The following is a 17,681-nucleotide window of genomic DNA, read 5'->3' as shown; positions in this document are numbered from 1 at the left end:
AGTATATACAGTGTATTCTCTCTGTGTAGTAAATACAGTGTATCTTGTCTGTGCAGTATATACGGTGTATTCTCTCTGTGTAGTATATACGGTGTATTCTCTCTGTGCAGTATATACAGTGTATTCTCTGTGTAGTATATACAATCTATTCTCTCTGTGCAGTATATACAATGTATTCTCTCTGTGTAGTATATACGGTGTATTCTCTCTGTGTAGTATATACGGTGTATTCTCTCTGTGTGGTATATACAGTGTATTCTCTCTGTGTAGTATATACAGTGTATTCTCTCTGTGTAGTATATACAGTGTATTCTCTCTGTGTAGTATATACAGTGTATTCTCTCTGTGCAGTATATACAGTGTATTCTCTCTGTGTAGTATATACAGTGTATTCTCTCTGTGTAGTATATAAAGTGTATTCTCTCTGTGTAGTATATACAGTGTATTCTCTCTGTGCAGTATATACAATGTATTCTCTCTGTGTAGTATATACAGTGTATTCTCTCTTTGCAGTATATACGGTGTATTCTCTCTGTGTAGTATACACAGTGTATTCTCTCTGTGCAGTATATACGGTGTATTCTCTGTGTAGTATATACAGTGTATTCTCTCTGTGTAGTATATACAGTGTATTCTCTCTGTGCAGTATATATGGTGTATTCTGTATGTGCAGTATATACAGTGTATTCTCTGTGTAGTATATACAGTGTATTCTCTCTGTGTAGTATATACAGTGTATTCTCTCTGTGCAGTATATACGGTTTATTCTGTATGTGCAGTATTTACAGTGTATTCTCTGTGTAGTATATACAGTGTATTCTCTCTGTGTAGTATATACAGTGTATTCTCTCTGTGTAGTATATACAGTGTATTCTCTGTGCAGTATATACAATGTATTCTCTCTGTGTAGTATATACGGTGTATTCTCTCTGTGTAGTATATACAGTGTATTCTCTGTGCAGTATATACAATGTATTCTCTCTGTGTAGTATATACAATGTATTCTCTCTGTGCAGTATATACAATGTATTCTCTCTGTGTAGTATATACAGTGTCTTCTCTCTGTGCAGTATATACAATGTATTCTCTCTGTGCAGTATATACAGTGTATTCTCTCTGTGCAGTATATACAGTGTATTCTCTCTGTGTAGTATATACAATGTATTCTCTCTGTGTAGTATATACAGTGTATCTTGTCTGTGCAGTATATACAGTGTATTCTCTCTGTGTAGTATATATAGTGTATTCTCTCTGTGTAGTATATACAGTGTATTCTCTCTGTGTAGTATATACAGTGTATTCTCTCTGTGTAGTATATACGGTGTATTCTCTCTGTGTAGTATATACAGTGTATTCTCTCTGTGTAGTATATACAGTGTATTCTCTCTGTGTAGTATATACGGTGTATTCTCTCTGTGTAGTATATACAGTGTATTCTCTGTGTAGTATATACAATGTATTCTCTCTGTGCAGTATATACAATGTATTCTCTCTGTGTAGTATATACGGTGTATTCTCTCTGTGTAGTATATACAATGTATTCTCTCTGTGTAGTATATACAGTGTATTCTCTCTGTGTAGTATATACAGTGTATTCTCTCTGTGTAGTATATACGGTGTATTCTCTCTGTGTAGTATATACAATGTATTCTCTCTGTGTAGTATATACGGTGTATTCTCTCTGTGTAGTATATACGGTGTATTCTCTCTGTGTAGTATATACGGTGTATTCTCTCTGTGTGGTATATACAGTGTATTCTCTCTGTGTAGTATATACAGTGTATTCTCTCTGTGTAGTATATACAGTGTATTCTCTCTGTGTAGTATATACAATGTATTCTCTCTGTGTAGTATATACGGTGTATTCTCTCTGTGTAGTATATACGGTGTATTCTCTCTGTGTGGTATATACAGTGTATTCTCTCTGTGTAGTATATACAGTGTATTCTCTCTGTGTAGTATATACAGTGTATTCTCTCTGTGCAGTATATACGGTGTATTCTCTCTGTGTAGTATATACGGTGTATTCTCTCTGTGCAGTATATACAGTGTATTCTCTGTGTAGTATATACAATGTATTCTCTCTGTGCAGTATATACAATGTATTCTCTCTGTGTAGTATATACGGTGTATTCTCTCTGTGTGGTATATACGGTGTATTCTCTCTGTGTAGTATATACAGTGTATTCTCTCTGTGCAGTATATACAGTGTATTCTCTCTGTGCAGTATATACAATGTATTCTCTCTGTGCAGTATATACAGTGTATTCTCTCTGTGTAGTATATACAATGTATTCTCTCTGTGTAGTATATACAGTGTATCTTGTCTGTGCAGTATATACGGTGTATTCTCTCTGTGTAGTATATACGGTGTATTCTCTCTGTGCAGTATATACAGTGTATTCTCTGTGTAGTATATACAATCTATTCTCTCTGTGCAGTATATACAATGTATTCTCTCTGTGTAGTATATACGGTGTATTCTCTCTGTGTAGTATATACGGTGTATTCTCTCTGTGTGGTATATACGGTGTATTCTCTCTGTGTAGTATATACAGTGTATTCTCTCTGTGTAGTATATACAGTGTATTCTCTCTGTGCAGTATATACAGTGTATTCTCTCTGTGTAGTATATACAGTGTATTCTCTCTGTGTAGTATATACAGTGTATTCTCTCTGTGCAGTATATACAGTGTATTCTCTCTGTGTAGTATATACAGTGTATTCTCTCTGTGTAGTATATAAAGTGTATTCTCTCTGTGTAGTATATACAGTGTATTCTCTCTGTGCAGTATATACAATGTATTCTCTCTGTGTAGTATATACAGTGTATTCTCTCTGTGCAGTATATACGGTGTATTCTCTCTGTGTAGTATACACAGTGTATTCTCTCTGTGCAGTATATACGGTGTATTCTGTATGTGCAGTATATACAGTGTATTCTCTCTGTGTAGTATATACAGTGTATTCTCTCTGTGTAGTATATACGGTGTATTCTCTCTGTTCAGTATATACGGTGTATTCTCTCTGTGTAGTATATACTGTGTATTCTCTCTGTGTAGTATATACAGTGTATTCTCTCTGTGTAGTATATACAATGTATTCTGTCTGTGTAGTATATACAGTGTATTCTCTCTGTGTAGTATATACAGTGTATTCTCTCTGTGCAGTATATACAGTGTATTCTCTCTGTGTAGTATACACAGTGTATTCTCTCTGTGCAGTATATACGGTGTATTCTGTATGTGCAGTATATACAGTGTATTCTCTGTGTAGTATATACGGTGTATTCTCTCTGTGTAGTATATACAGTGTATTCTCTCTGTGTAGTATATACAGTGTATTCTCTCTGTGTAGTATATACAATGTATTCTGTCTGTGTAGTATATACAGTGTATTCTCTCTGTGTAGTATATACAGTGTATTCTCTCTGTGTAGTATATACAATGTATTCTCTCTGTGTAGTATATACGGTGTATTCTCTCTGTGCAGTATATACAATGGATTCTCTCTGTGGAGTATATACAATGTATTCTCTCTGTGTAGTATATACAGTGTATTCTCTCTGTGCAGTATATACAATGTATTCTCTCTGTGTAGTATATACGGTGTATCTTGTCTGTGCAGTATATACAATGTATTCTCTGTGCAGTATATACAGTGTATTCTCTCTGTGCAGTATATACAATGTATTCTCTCTGTGTAGTATATACGGTGTATTCTCTCTGTGTAGTATATATGGTGTATTCTCTCTGTGTAGTATATACAATGTATTCTCTCTGTGTAGTATATACGGTGTATTCTCTCTGTGTAGTATATACAGTGTATTCTCTCTGTGTAGTATATACAGTGTATTCTCTCTGTGCAGTAAATACGGTGTATTCTCTCTGTGTAGTATATACGGTGTATTCTCTCTGTGCAGTATATACGGTGTATTCTCTGTGTGTAGTATATACAGTGTGTTCTCTCTGTATAGTATATACGGTGTATTCTCTCTGTATAGTATAAACGGTGTATTTTGTCTGCAGTATATACAATGTATTCTCTCTGTGCAGTATATACAGTGTATTCTCTCTGTATAGTATATACGGTGTATTCTCTCTGTATAGTATAAACGGTGTATTTTGTCTGCAGTATATACGGTGTATTCTCTCTGTGTAGTATATACAGTGTATTCTCTCTGTGCAGTATATACAGTGTATTCTCTCTGTGTAGTATATACGGTGTCTTCTCTCTGTGTAGTATATACGGTGTATTCTCTCTGTGCAGTATATACAGTGTATTCTCTGTGTAGTATATACAATCTATTCTCTCTGTGCAGTATATACAATGTATTCTCTCTGTGTAGTATATACGGTGTATTCTCTCTGTGTAGTATATACGGTGTATTCTCTCTGTGCAGTATATACAGTGTATTCTCTCTGTGTAGTATATACAATGTGTTCTCTCTGTATAGTATATACAGTGTATTCTCTCTGTGCAGTATATACAATGTATTCTCTCTGTGTAGTATATACAATGTATTCTCTCTGTGTAGTATATACGGTGTATTCTCTCTGTGTAGTATATACGGTGTATTCTCTCTGTGTGGTATATACAGTGTATTCTCTCTGTGTAGTATATACAATGTATTCTCTCTGTGTAGTATATACGGTGTATTCTCTCTGTGTAGTATATACAGTGTATTCTCTCTGTGTAGTATATACGGTGTATTCTCTCTGTGTAGTATATACGGTGTATTCTCTCTGTGCAGTATATACAGTGTATTCTCTGTGTAGTATATACAATGTATTCTCTCTGTGCAGTATATACAATGTATTCTCTCTGTGTAGTATATACGGTGTATTCTCTCTGTGTAGTATATACGGTGTATTCTCTCTGTGTGGTATATACAGTGTATTCTCTCTGTGTAGTATATACAGTGTATTCTCTCTGTGCAGTATATACAGTGTATTCTCTCTGTGCAGTATATACAATGTATTCTCTCTGTGCAGTATATACAGTGTATTCTCTCTGTGTAGTATATACAATGTATTCTCTCTGTGTAGTATATACAGTGTATCTTGTCTGTGTAGTATATACAATGTATTCTCTCTGTGTAGTATATACGGTGTATTCTCTCTGTGTAGTATATACGGTGTATTCTCTCTGTGCAGTATATACAGTGTATTCTCTGTGTAGTATATACAATGTATTCTCTCTGTGCAGTATATACAATGTATTCTCTCTGTGCAGTATATACAATGTATTCTCTCTGTGTAGTATATACGGTGTATTCTCTCTGTGTAGTATATACAATGTATTCTCTCTGTGTAGTATATACAGTGTATTCTCTCTGTGTAGTATATACAGTGTATTCTCTCTGTGTAGTATATACAGTGTATTCTCTCTGTGCAGTATATACAATGTATTCTCTCTGTGTAGTATATACAATGTATTCTCTCTGTGTAGTATATACGGTGTATTCTCTCTGTGTAGTATATACGGTGTATTCTCTCTGTGTGGTATATACAGTGTATTCTCTCTGTGTAGTATATACAGTGTATTCTCTCTGTGTAGTATATACAGTGTATTCTCTCTGTGCAGTATATACGGTGTATTCTCTCTGTGTAGTATATACGGTGTATTCTCTCTGTGCAGTATATACAGTGTATTCTCTGTGTAGTATATACAATGTATTCTCTCTGTGCAGTATATACAATGTATTCTCTCTGTGTAGTATATACGGTGTATTCTCTCTGTGTAGTATATACGGTGTATTCTCTCTGTGTGGTATATACAGTGTATTCTCTCTGTGTAGTATATACAGTGTATTCTCTCTGTGCAGTATATACAGTGTATTCTCTCTGTGCAGTATATACAATGTATTCTATCTGTGCAGTATATACAGTGTATTCTCTCTGTGTAGTATATACAATGTATTCTCTCTGTGTAGTATATACAGTGTATCCTGTCTGTGCAGTATATACGGTGTATTCTCTCTGTGTAGTATATACGGTGTATTCTCTCTGTGCAGTATATACAGTGTATTCTCTGTGTAGTATATACAATCTATTCTCTCTGTGCAGTATATACAATGTATTCTCTCTGTGTAGTATATACGGTGTATTCTCTCTGTGTAGTATATACGGTGTATTCTCTCTGTGTGGTATATACAGTGTATTCTCTCTGTGTAGTATATACAGTGTATTCTCTCTGTGTAGTATATAAAGTGTATTCTCTCTGTGCAGTATATACGGTGTATTCTCTCTGTGTAGTATATACAGTGTATTCTCTCTGTGCAGTATATACAGTGTATTCTCTCTGTGCAGTATATACAGTGTATTCTCTCTGTGCAGTATATACAATGTATTCTCTCTGTGTAGTATATACAGTGTATTCACTCTGTGCAGTATATACGGTGTATTCTCTCTGTGTAGTATACACAGTGTATTCTCTCTGTGCAGTATATACGGTGTATTCTGTATGTGCAGTATATACAGTGTATTCTCTGTGTAGTATATACAGTGTATTCTCTCTGTGCAGTATATACAATGTATTCTCTCTGTGTAGTATATACAGTGTATTATCTCTGTGTAGTATATACAGTGTATTCTCTCTGTGTAGTATATACAGTGTATTCTCTCTGTGTAGTATATACAATGTATTCTGTCTGTGCAGTATATACAGTGTATTCTCTCTGTGTAGTATATACAGTGTATTCTCTCTGTGCAGTATATACAGTGTATTCTCTCTGTGTAGTATACACAGTGTATTCTCTCTGTGCAGTATATACGGTGTATTCTGTATGTGCAGTATATACAGTGTATTCTCTGTGTAGTATATACGGTGTATTCTCTCTGTGTAGTATATACAGTGTATTCTCTCTGTGTAGTATATACAGTGTATTCTCTCTGTGTAGTATATACAATGTATTCTGTCTGTGTAGTATATACAGTGTATTCTCTCTGTGTAGTATATATAGTGTATTCTCTCTGTGTAGTATATACAATGTATTCTCTCTGTGTAGTATATACGGTGTATTCTCTCTGTGCAGTATATACAATGGATTCTCTCTGTGCAGTATATACAATGTATTCTCTCTGTGTAATATATACAGTGTATTCTCTCTGTGCAGTATATACAATGTATTCTCTCTGTGTAGTATATACGGTGTATCTTGTCTGTGCAGTATATACAATGTATTCTCTGTGCAGTATATACAGTGTATTCTCTCTGTGCAGTATATACAATGTATTCTCTCTGTGTAGTATATACGGTGTATTCTCTCTGTGTAGTATATACGGTGTATTCTCTCTGTGTAGTATATACAGTGTATTCTCTCTGTGCAGTAAATACGGTGTATTCTCTCTGTGCAGTATATACAGTGTATTCTCTCTGTGCAGTATATACAGTGTATTCTCTGTGTGTAGTATATACAGTGTGTTCTCTCTGTATAGTATATACGGTGTATTCTCTCTGTATAGTATAAACGGTGTATTTTGTCTGCAGTTTATACAATGTATTCTCTCTGTGAAGTATATACAGTGTATTCTCTCTGTGTAGTATATACAGTGTATTCTCTCTGTGTGGTATATACAGTGTATTCTCTTTGTGCAGTATATACAATGTATTCTCTCTGTGTAGTATATACGGTGTATTCTCTCTGTGCAGTATATACAGTGTATTCTCTCTGTGTAGTATATACGGTGTATTCTCTCTGTGTAGTATATACAGTGTATTCTCTCTGTGTAGTATATACGGTGTATTCTCTCTGTTTGGTATATACAGTGTATTCTCTCTGTGTAGTATATACAGTGTATTCTCTCTGTGCAGTATATACGGTGTATCTTGTCTGTGCAGTTTATACAGTGTATTCTCTGTGTAGTATATACAGTGTATTCTCTGTGCAGTATATACAGTGTATTCTCTCTGTGTAGTATATACAGTGTATTCTCTCTGTGTAGTATATACAGTGTATTCTCTCTGTGTAGTATATACGGTGTATTCTCTCTGTATAGTATATACGGTGTATTCTCTCTGTGCAGTATATACAATGTATTCTCTCTGTGTAGTATATACAGTGTATTCTCTCTGTGTAGTATATACAGTGTATTCTCTCTGTGCAGTATATACAGTGTATTCTCTCTGTGCAGTATATACAGTGTATTCTCTCTGTGCAGTATATACGGTGTATTCTCTCTGTGCAGTATATACAGTGTATTCTCTCTGTGCAGTATATACAGTGTATTCTCTCTGTGCAGTATATACAGTGTATTCTCTCTGTGCAGTATATACGGTGTATTCTCTCTGTGTAGTATATACAGTGTATTCTCTCTGTGCAGTATATACAGTGTATTCTCTCTGTGTAGTATATACAATGTATTCTCTCTGTGCAGTATACACAGTGTATTCTCTCTGTGTAGTATATACAGTGTATTCTCTCTGTGCAGTATATACAGTGTATTCTCTCTGTGCAGTATATACGGTGTATTCTCTCTGTGTAGTATATACAGTGTATTCTCTCTGTGCAGTATATACAGTGTATTCTCTCTGTGTAGTATATACAGTGTATTCTCTCTGTGCAGTATATACAGTGTATTCTCTGTGCAGTATATACAATGTATTCTCTCTGTGTAGTATATACAGTGTATTCTCTCTGTGCAGTATATACAGTGTATTCTCTCTGTGCAGTATATACGGTGTATTCTCTCTGTGTAGTATATACAGTGTATTCTCTCTGTGCAGTATATACAGTGTATTCTCTCTGTGTAGTATATACAGTGTATTCTCTCTGTGCAGTATATACAGTGTATTCTCTCTGTGCAGTATATACAGTGTATTCTCTCTGTGTAGTATATACAGTGTATTCTCTCTGTGCAGTATATACAGTGTATTCTCTCTGTGTAGTATATACAGTGTATTCTCTCTGTGCAGTATATACAATGTATTCTCTCTGTGTAGTATATACAGTGTATTCTCTCTGTGTAGTATATACGGTGTATTCTCTCTGTGTAGTATATACGGTGTATTCTCTCTGTGCAGTATATACAGTGTATTCTCTCTGTGTAGTATATACAGTGTATTCTCTCTGTGCAGTATATACGGTGTATTCTCTCTGTGTAGTATATACAGTGTATTCTCTCTGTGCAGTATATACAGTGTATTCTCTCTGTGTAGTATATACAGTGTATTCTCTCTGTGCAGTATATACAGTGTATTCTCTGTGCAGTATATACAATGTATTCTCTCTGTGTAGTATATACAGTGTATTCTCTCTGTGCAGTATATACAGTGTATTCTCTCTGTGCAGTATATACGGTGTATTCTCTCTGTGTAGTATATACAGTGTATTCTCTCTGTGCAGTATATACAGTGTATTCTCTCTGTGTAGTATATACAGTGTATTCTCTCTGTGCAGTATATACGGTGTATCTTGTCTGTGCAGTATATACAATGTATTCTCTCTGTGTAGTATATACGGTGTATTCTCTCTGTGCAGTATATACAGTGTATTCTCTCTGTGCAGTATATACGGTGTATCTTGTCTGTGCAGTATATACGGTGTATTTTGTCTGTGCAGTATGTAGTCGTATTCTCTATATAGGTAGGTTAAGTATTCATACCCCTTATTATTCCATTTCTATGAGCCTGTTCATTCTCTCTCCGCAGAAGTCTTTTTACGCCATTGTTCAGACTGGATATACCATTGGACACAGCTTATCCTTAATCTCGCTGACCGGGGCCATGATCATTCTCTGCCTCTTCAGGTATGTGCGGTACTTTTTGGTTTGGTAGGGGGCGCTATAGTTCAGTAAACCTTCCATAGAACGATCTATCCAGGCGGGAGGGAAGCAAAGTGTTTTGTTATTTTCGTCTGACATTAAACTGTCCAGGAATAATGAGGCGCTCCTCGCTGACTGATACATTGTAACGATTTAATTAACTTCCCGCAACAAAAGGTCAGTGCACAGAATCCGCCAGTCTGTCCCGCTCGACCCCATAAATGCAAATCTGTAATGAAATCTGCGAAACGGGGGAAGATTATAAATGGCGTCAATAATACAGAACGCAAGCGGGTGCACACCGCGCCATTTCTAGATATGTATTGGCCGAAAAGGATTAATATAAAAACAATTATCAGAATTCTGTCTGTCCCTAAAAGACCCATCAAGTGCACATAGTAAAAGGAGTTACCCCCGCTTCATGCCTACAATAAATGTGGGCACAGTATGGTGTTACTATCTCATTGTATGGCGGTATTTTATAGTGATTGTATGTAATTTCCACTCACTGTACACTGACTGTATGGTGGGATTATTCAATGACTGTATGGCGGTATTATACAGTAATTGTATAGTGGTATTATTCACTGACTGTATGGGGGTATTATACAGTAATTGTATAGTGGTATTATTCACTGACTGTATTGGGGTATTATACAGTAATTGTATAGTGGTATTATTCACTGACTGTATTGGGGTATTATACAGTAATTGGATAGTGGTATTATTCACTGACTGTATTGGGGTATTATACAGTAATTGGATAGTGGTATTATTCACTGACTGTATTGGGGTATTATACAGTAATTGGATAGTGGTATTATTCACTGACTGTATGGCGGTATTATACAGTAATTGTATAGTTGTATTATTCACTGACTGTATGGCGGTATTATACAGTAATTGTATAGTTGTATTATTCACTGACTGTATGGCGGTATTATACAGTAATTGTATAGTGGTATTATTCACTGACTGGTGGTATCCTACATTAAGTGTATTGCGGTATTACTCACTTCTGGATGGCAGTAATAAACAGTAAATGTGATATTACTCACTTACTGTATGGCGGTATTATGTAGTAATTATATGAAGGTATCCAATCACTTACTGTATGGATGTAATTTTTACTCCGTGTATAGCTGAATTATTCACTCATGACTTTTATGCAATAATTGTATAGTGGTATTACTTGTATGGCGGTTTTATACAGTAATTGTAATGTACTATTTAGTCACGGTATAGTGGTATTATTTAGTCACCTAGTGGTGGTATTATTTATTCATTGTATGGTGTTGTTATTAAGTCACTGTATGGCGGTATTATTTATTCATTGTATGGTGTTGTTATTAAGTCACTGTATGGGGGTATTATTTATTCATTGTATGGTGTTGTTATTAAGTCACTGTATGGCGGTATTATTTATTCATTGTATGGTGTTGTTATTAAGTCACTGTATGGGGGTATTATTTATTCATTGTATGGTGTTGTTATTAAGTCACTGTATGGGGGTATTATTTATTCATTGTATGGTGGAATTATTTATTCATTGTATGGTGCTGTTATTAATTGTATGGTGGTATTTATTCATTGTATGGTGTTATTAAGTCACTGTATGGCGGTATTATTTATTCATTGTATGGTGTTATTAAGTCACTGTATGGTGGTATTTATTCATTGTATGGTGGTATTTATTCATTGTATGGTGTTGTTATTAAGTCGCTGTATGGTGGTATTTATTCATTGTATGGTGTTATTTTTTCATTGTATGGTGGTATTTATTCATTGTATGGTGTTATTTATTCATTGTATGGTGGTATTTATTCATTGTATGGTGGTATTTATTCATTGTATGGTGGTATTAATTCACTGTATGGTGGTATTTATTCATTGTATGGTGGTATTAAGTCACTGTATGGTGGTATTTATTCATTGTATGGTGGTATTTATTCATTGTATGGTGGTATTTATTCATTGTATGGTGGTATTAAGTCACTGTATGGTGGTATTTATTCATTGTATGGTGGTATTTATTCATTGTATGGTGGTATTAAGTCGCTGTATGGTGGTATTTATTCATTGTATGGTGGTATTTATTCATTGTATGGTGGTATTAAGTCACTGTATGGTGGTATTTATTCATTGTATGGTGTTATTTTTTCATTGTATGGTGTTATTAAGTCACTGTATGGTGGTATTTATTCATTGTATGGTGGTATTAAGTCACTGTATGGTGGTATTTATTCATTGTATGGTGGTATTTATTCATTGTATGGTGGTATTTATTCATTGTATGGTGGTATTAAGTCACTGTATGGTGGTATTTATTCATTGTATGGTGGTATTTATTCATTGTATGGTGGTATTAAGTCACTGTATGGTGGTATTTATTCATTGTATGGTGGTATTTATTCATTGTATGGTGTTATTAAGTCGCTGTATGGTGGTATTTATTCATTGTATGGTGTTATTAAGTTGCTGTATGGTGGTATTTATTCATTGTATGGTGGTATTTATTCATTGTATGGTGTTATTAAGTCGCTGTATGGTGGTATTTATTCATTGTATGGTGTTATTTATTCATTGTATGGTGTTATTAAGTCGCTGTATGGTGGTATTTATTCATTGTATGGTGTTATTTATTCATTGTATGGTGTTGTTATTAAGTCACTGTATGGTGATATTATTTACGGCTGTCACGCCCCCTCCCATAGACTTGCATTTAGTGGGCGGGGCGTGACATCATGAGGGGGCGGGGCTATGACATCACGAGCTCCCACTGCCGGCTCCAGCGTTCGGTACAGTTTGCTCCAAACGCTGAGCAGCGGAGTACCCCTTTAAATACACCAGTCCAGCAGATGATATCTCAGCTGACAAGAAGTTCAGATACCCGACCATCCGAGCGTATCTCATACATTTCACAGTTTCCCACTTTGATGTTTTCTGGAATATTCCTGACATGGAGGTCACTGGGAACAAGTCTCCTCGGTACTAACAAGCGCATCCCCCCAGACACAGATATAGCGGGCCCCGGCCGTGTTGTCACCCTTATACTTCGCTCCCCGTAATTCCCCTGTAGTCACGGATCAGGTTCCACCATCTCGGATCAGCGACTCGAGCCGATGAGTAATAAGATGGGATTCTTATATATAATCCGTTGTGACACAGTCATCCGGTTACTGTGCGGCCGTAGGTGGATATAATCCTATATAGAGCGGTCAGATGAGGCATTAGGTTATAGTAAGTGATACAGAGGAGTGGACTTTATTGTCCTGCGGCGGGATGAGACGGTCGGACTGAGTCTTATTGAAATGACACTGGATGTAGTGGAATTTATAAATTGTAGTTGGATAATATAGCTGGAGAAGATGTTAGTGCTGGAAGTAGGTGAGTACACAGAATTGCCTGGTCTTCCTACCTTATCATATCCTAATCTCCTCTCCAGTCCTCATATTTTGTCATCATATGCCAACCTTATTCCAACCTTTTATCCCATCCTCACATCCCAGCCTCATATCCTGTCCTCATATCCTGTCCTCATATCCTGTCCTCATATCCTGTCCTCATATCCTGTCCTCATATCCTGTCCTCATATCCAGGCCTCATATCCCTTCCTCATATCCTGTCCTCATATCCTGTCCTCATATCCCGTCCTCATATCCTGTCCTCATATCCCGTCCTCATATCCTGTCCTCATATCCCGACTTCATATTCAGGCCTCATATCCTGTCCTCATATCCAGGCCTCATATCCTGTCCTCATATCCAGGCCTCATATCCTGTCCTCATATCCCGTCCTCATATCCCGTCCTCATATCCTGTCCTCATATCCAGGCCTCATATCCCTTCCTCATATCCTGTCCTCATATCCCGTCCTCATATCCCGTCCTCATATCCTGTCCTCATATCCAGGCCTCATATCCCTTCCTCATATCCTGTCCTCATATCCCGTCCTCATATCCCGACGTCATATCCAGGCCTCATATCCTGTCCTCATATCCCGTCCTCATATCCCGTCCTCATATCCCAACCTCATATCCTGTCCTCATATCCCAGCCTCATATCCCGTCCTCATATCCTGTCCTCATATCCTGTCCTCATATCCCGTCCTCATATCCGTACTCATATCCTGTCCTCATATCCTGACCACATATCCCAACCTTATATCCCATCCACATATCCCGTCCTCATATCCCGACCTTATATCCCGTCCTCATATCCCGTCCTCATATCCTGTCCTCATATCCCGTCCTCATATCCAGTCCTCATATCCTGTCCTCATATCCGTACTCATATCCTGACCACATATCCCAACCTTATATCCCGTCCTCATATCCCGTCCTCATATCCCGACCTCATATCCCGACCTCATATCCGTCCTCATATGCGTTTTCTTCCTGCACAGCTCAGATACTTAGAGTCCACCCTGTGATAACTACTCCCAATATGTCTCCCAAGTTGTTAATAAAGCTGAGTTGAATCCGCTCATCGACCATCTACCCCCCCACCCCCACCCCACCCCGCCAGCCTCGTATCATCAGATGTGAATCCCCCCATGTTGCTGGATGGGCAGATGTCGCTCGTACAGTCACTTTTCCATCTTCTCAGAATTAGGCTCCATCCTTGACCATTCACTTTATAGGATGTGGCAGGCAATTGATATTCCATATCTGCAAACATGAAGCCGCTCCCGGGCCGCAGTAATAAATATATTCAGTGTATTAAGTCTTCAGAAGAGATTTAGGATTTTGTCTTCAATTTATTCAGGTTGTGAATTCAGATTCAGAGTCCAGAATGGAGGAGTGAGCTTCAGAGCTAGGAGGGAAAGGAGTGGAAACTATAGCCAGCTATATGTAAGCTAGATCCCTTACTAATACAGACCCCAGACCAGACCCCTAAACTAATACAGACCCCAGACCAGACCCCTAAACTAATACAGACCCCAGATTAGACCCCTAAACTAATACAGACCCCAGACCAGACCCCTAAACTAATACAGACCCCAGATTAGACCCCTAAACTAATACAGACCCCAGACCAGACCCCTAAACTAATACAGACCACAGATCAGACCCCTAAACTAATACAGACCCCAGACCAGACCCCCAAACCAATACAGACCCCAGATCAGACCCCTAAACTAATACAGACCCCAGACCAGACCCCTGAACTAATACAGACCCCAGACCAGACCCCTAAACTAATACAGACCCCAGATCAGACCCCTAAACTAATACAGACCCCAGATCAGACCCCTAAACTAATACAGACCCCAGACCAGACCCCTAAACTAATACGGACCCCAGATCAGACCCCTAAACTAAAACAGACCCCAGACCAGACCCCTAAACTAAAACAGACCCCAGATCAGACCCCTAAATTAATACAGATCACTAAACTAATACAGACCCCCAGAGCAGACCCCTAAACTCATACAGACCACAGACCAGACCCCTAAACTCATACAGACCACAGACCCCTAAACTAATACAGACACCAGACCAGACCCCTAAACTAACACAGACACCAGACCAGACCACTAAACTAACACAGATCCCTAAATTAATACAGACCCCAGACCAGACCCCTAAACTCATACAGACCCCAGACCAGACCCCTAAACTAATACAGACCCCAGATCCGACCCCTAAACTAATACAGACCCCAGACCAGACCCCTAAACTCATACAGACCAGACCCCTAAACTCATACAGACCCCTAAACTAATACAGACACCAGACCAGACCCCTAAACTAACACAGACACCAGACCAGACCCCTAAACTAACAGAGATCCCTAAATTAATACAGACCCCAGACCAGACCCCTAAACTCATACAGACCACAGACCAGACCCCTAAACTAATACAGATCCTTAAACTAATACAGACCCCAGACCAGACCCCTAAACTAATACAGATCCCCGACCAGACCCCTGAACTAATACAGACCACAGACCAGAGCCCTAAACTCATACAGACCCCAGACCAGAAACCTTAACTAATACAGACCACAGGCCAGACCCCTAAACTAATACAGACCACAGACCAGACCCCTGAACTCATACAGACCCAAGACCAGACCCCTAAACTAATACAGACCCCAGACCAGACCCTTAAACTAATACAGACCCCAGACCAGACCCTCTAAACTTATACAGACCCCAGACCAGACCCCTACACTAATACAGACCCCAGACCAGACCTCTACACTAATACAGACCCCAGACCAGACCCCTAAACTAATACAGACCCCAGACCAGACCCCTACCCTAATACAGACCCCAGACCCCTACACTAATACAGACCCCAGACCAGACCCCTAAACTAATACAGACCCTAGACCAGACCCCTATACTTATATAGACCCCATACCAGACCCCTACACTAATACAGACCCCAGACCAGACCCCTACACTAATACAGACCCCAGACCAGACCCCTAAACTAATACAGACCCCAGACCAGACCCCTATACTTATATAGACCCCAGACCAGACCCCTACACTAATACAGACCCCAGACCAGACCCCTACACTAATACTTACCCCAGACCAGAACCCTACACTAATACAGACCCCAGACCAGACCCCTAAACTAATACAGACCCCAGATCAGACCCCTAAACTAATACAGACCCCAGACCAGACCCCTAAACTCATACAGACCACAGACCAGACCCCTAAACTCATACAGACCACAGACCCTTAAACTAATACAGACACCAGACCCCGAAACTAACACAGATCCCTAAATTAATACAGACCCCAGACCAGACCCCTAAACTCATACAGACCACAGACCAGACCCCTAAACTAATACAGATCCTTAAACTAATACAGACCCCAGACCCCTAAACTAATACAGATCCCCGACCAGACCCCTGAACTAATACAGACCACAGACCAGAGCCCTAAACTCATACAGACCCCAGACCAGACCCCTACACTAATACAGACCCCAGACCAAACCCCTAAACTAATACAGACCCCAGACCAGACCCCTAAACTAATACAGACCTCAGACCAGACCCCTATACTTATATAGACCCCAGACCAGACCCCTACACTTATACAGACCCCCAGATCAGACCCCTACACTAAAACAGACCCCAGACCAGACCCCTAAACTCATACAGACCCCAGACCAGACCCCTATACTTATACAGTTGCATATCACAGCAGACACACTCAATTATTGACGGCAAAAGTAAAGATTGTAATAGCGGCCATCTTTGAGTTGAGGATGGACCTGGACCTGAATGATCAGTAGGTTATAGGGTTCTTGGCTGATGGGTTCTTGGTTTCTGGTCGTCTTCCATAGCGGTGAACGAGGCCCCAGGTGCAGTTCTAAGTAATTTCCTTCTAATGGATTAGGATGGAGTCATTGTGAGATATATCTTCTCCTATGTACATGGTTGGTATTCTGCGGAGCCCACTTGTCTGTGATAGTCATTCTTCACCTTGCCCCCGCACTCGCCTGGCGCCAGGCCGGCTTTGACAGGTTCTTAAAGACGTCTTAGAGGAGATGACACTATGACACTTTCTCTTAACAATTTGACACTTGGAGTGAAGACTCCTTATCTGAGGGCTGACAGTAAAAAGAAGGATCCCAGCACCTTGACACAGAACACTTTACAATATAACGGGAAATGTCTAAGCAAAGTGCCAGGATGTGAGACGTTAAATATACGTGCGGCCTCAGATGTAGATTTTACTGGAAACTGGTTTATACATTTTATAAATATTCTAGTTTTATGTCCAACTACTAACTGTACTGGTATATAAAGTGTGGGCTGACCCCTGACCTCTATATAGACATTATTTACATACAATGCAGGGTAAAACATTACTTATCCTGAACTGATCCTGAGTAATATCCTGTATTATACCCCATATTCTGCTGGTGGGGTCACTGTGT

At 38.5% G+C, this 17,681-nt stretch overlaps 1 protein-coding gene across 2 annotated transcripts in view; it reads left to right on the top strand.

Moving 5' to 3' along the window:
• The window catches only part of LOC130272856 (vasoactive intestinal polypeptide receptor-like), a 304,671-nt gene that overhangs the window by 200,239 nt on the left and 86,751 nt on the right, over window positions 1-17,681 (top strand). For both annotated transcript variants that reach the window (XM_056518817.1, XM_056518818.1), the window contains exon 5: window positions 9,652-9,749. In XM_056518817.1, coding sequence (XP_056374792.1) covers window positions 9,652-9,749 — 98 coding nt within the window. The remainder of the gene's footprint in view (window positions 1-9,651; window positions 9,750-17,681) is intronic.

Source organism: Hyla sarda, chromosome 5, assembly GCF_029499605.1.
Source record: "Hyla sarda isolate aHylSar1 chromosome 5, aHylSar1.hap1, whole genome shotgun sequence".
In the NCBI taxonomy this organism is placed as follows: Eukaryota; Metazoa; Chordata; class Amphibia; order Anura; family Hylidae; genus Hyla; species Hyla sarda.
The sequence above is the reverse complement of the archived record's forward strand: the minus strand, read 5'-3'. Positions and strand labels throughout refer to the sequence as shown.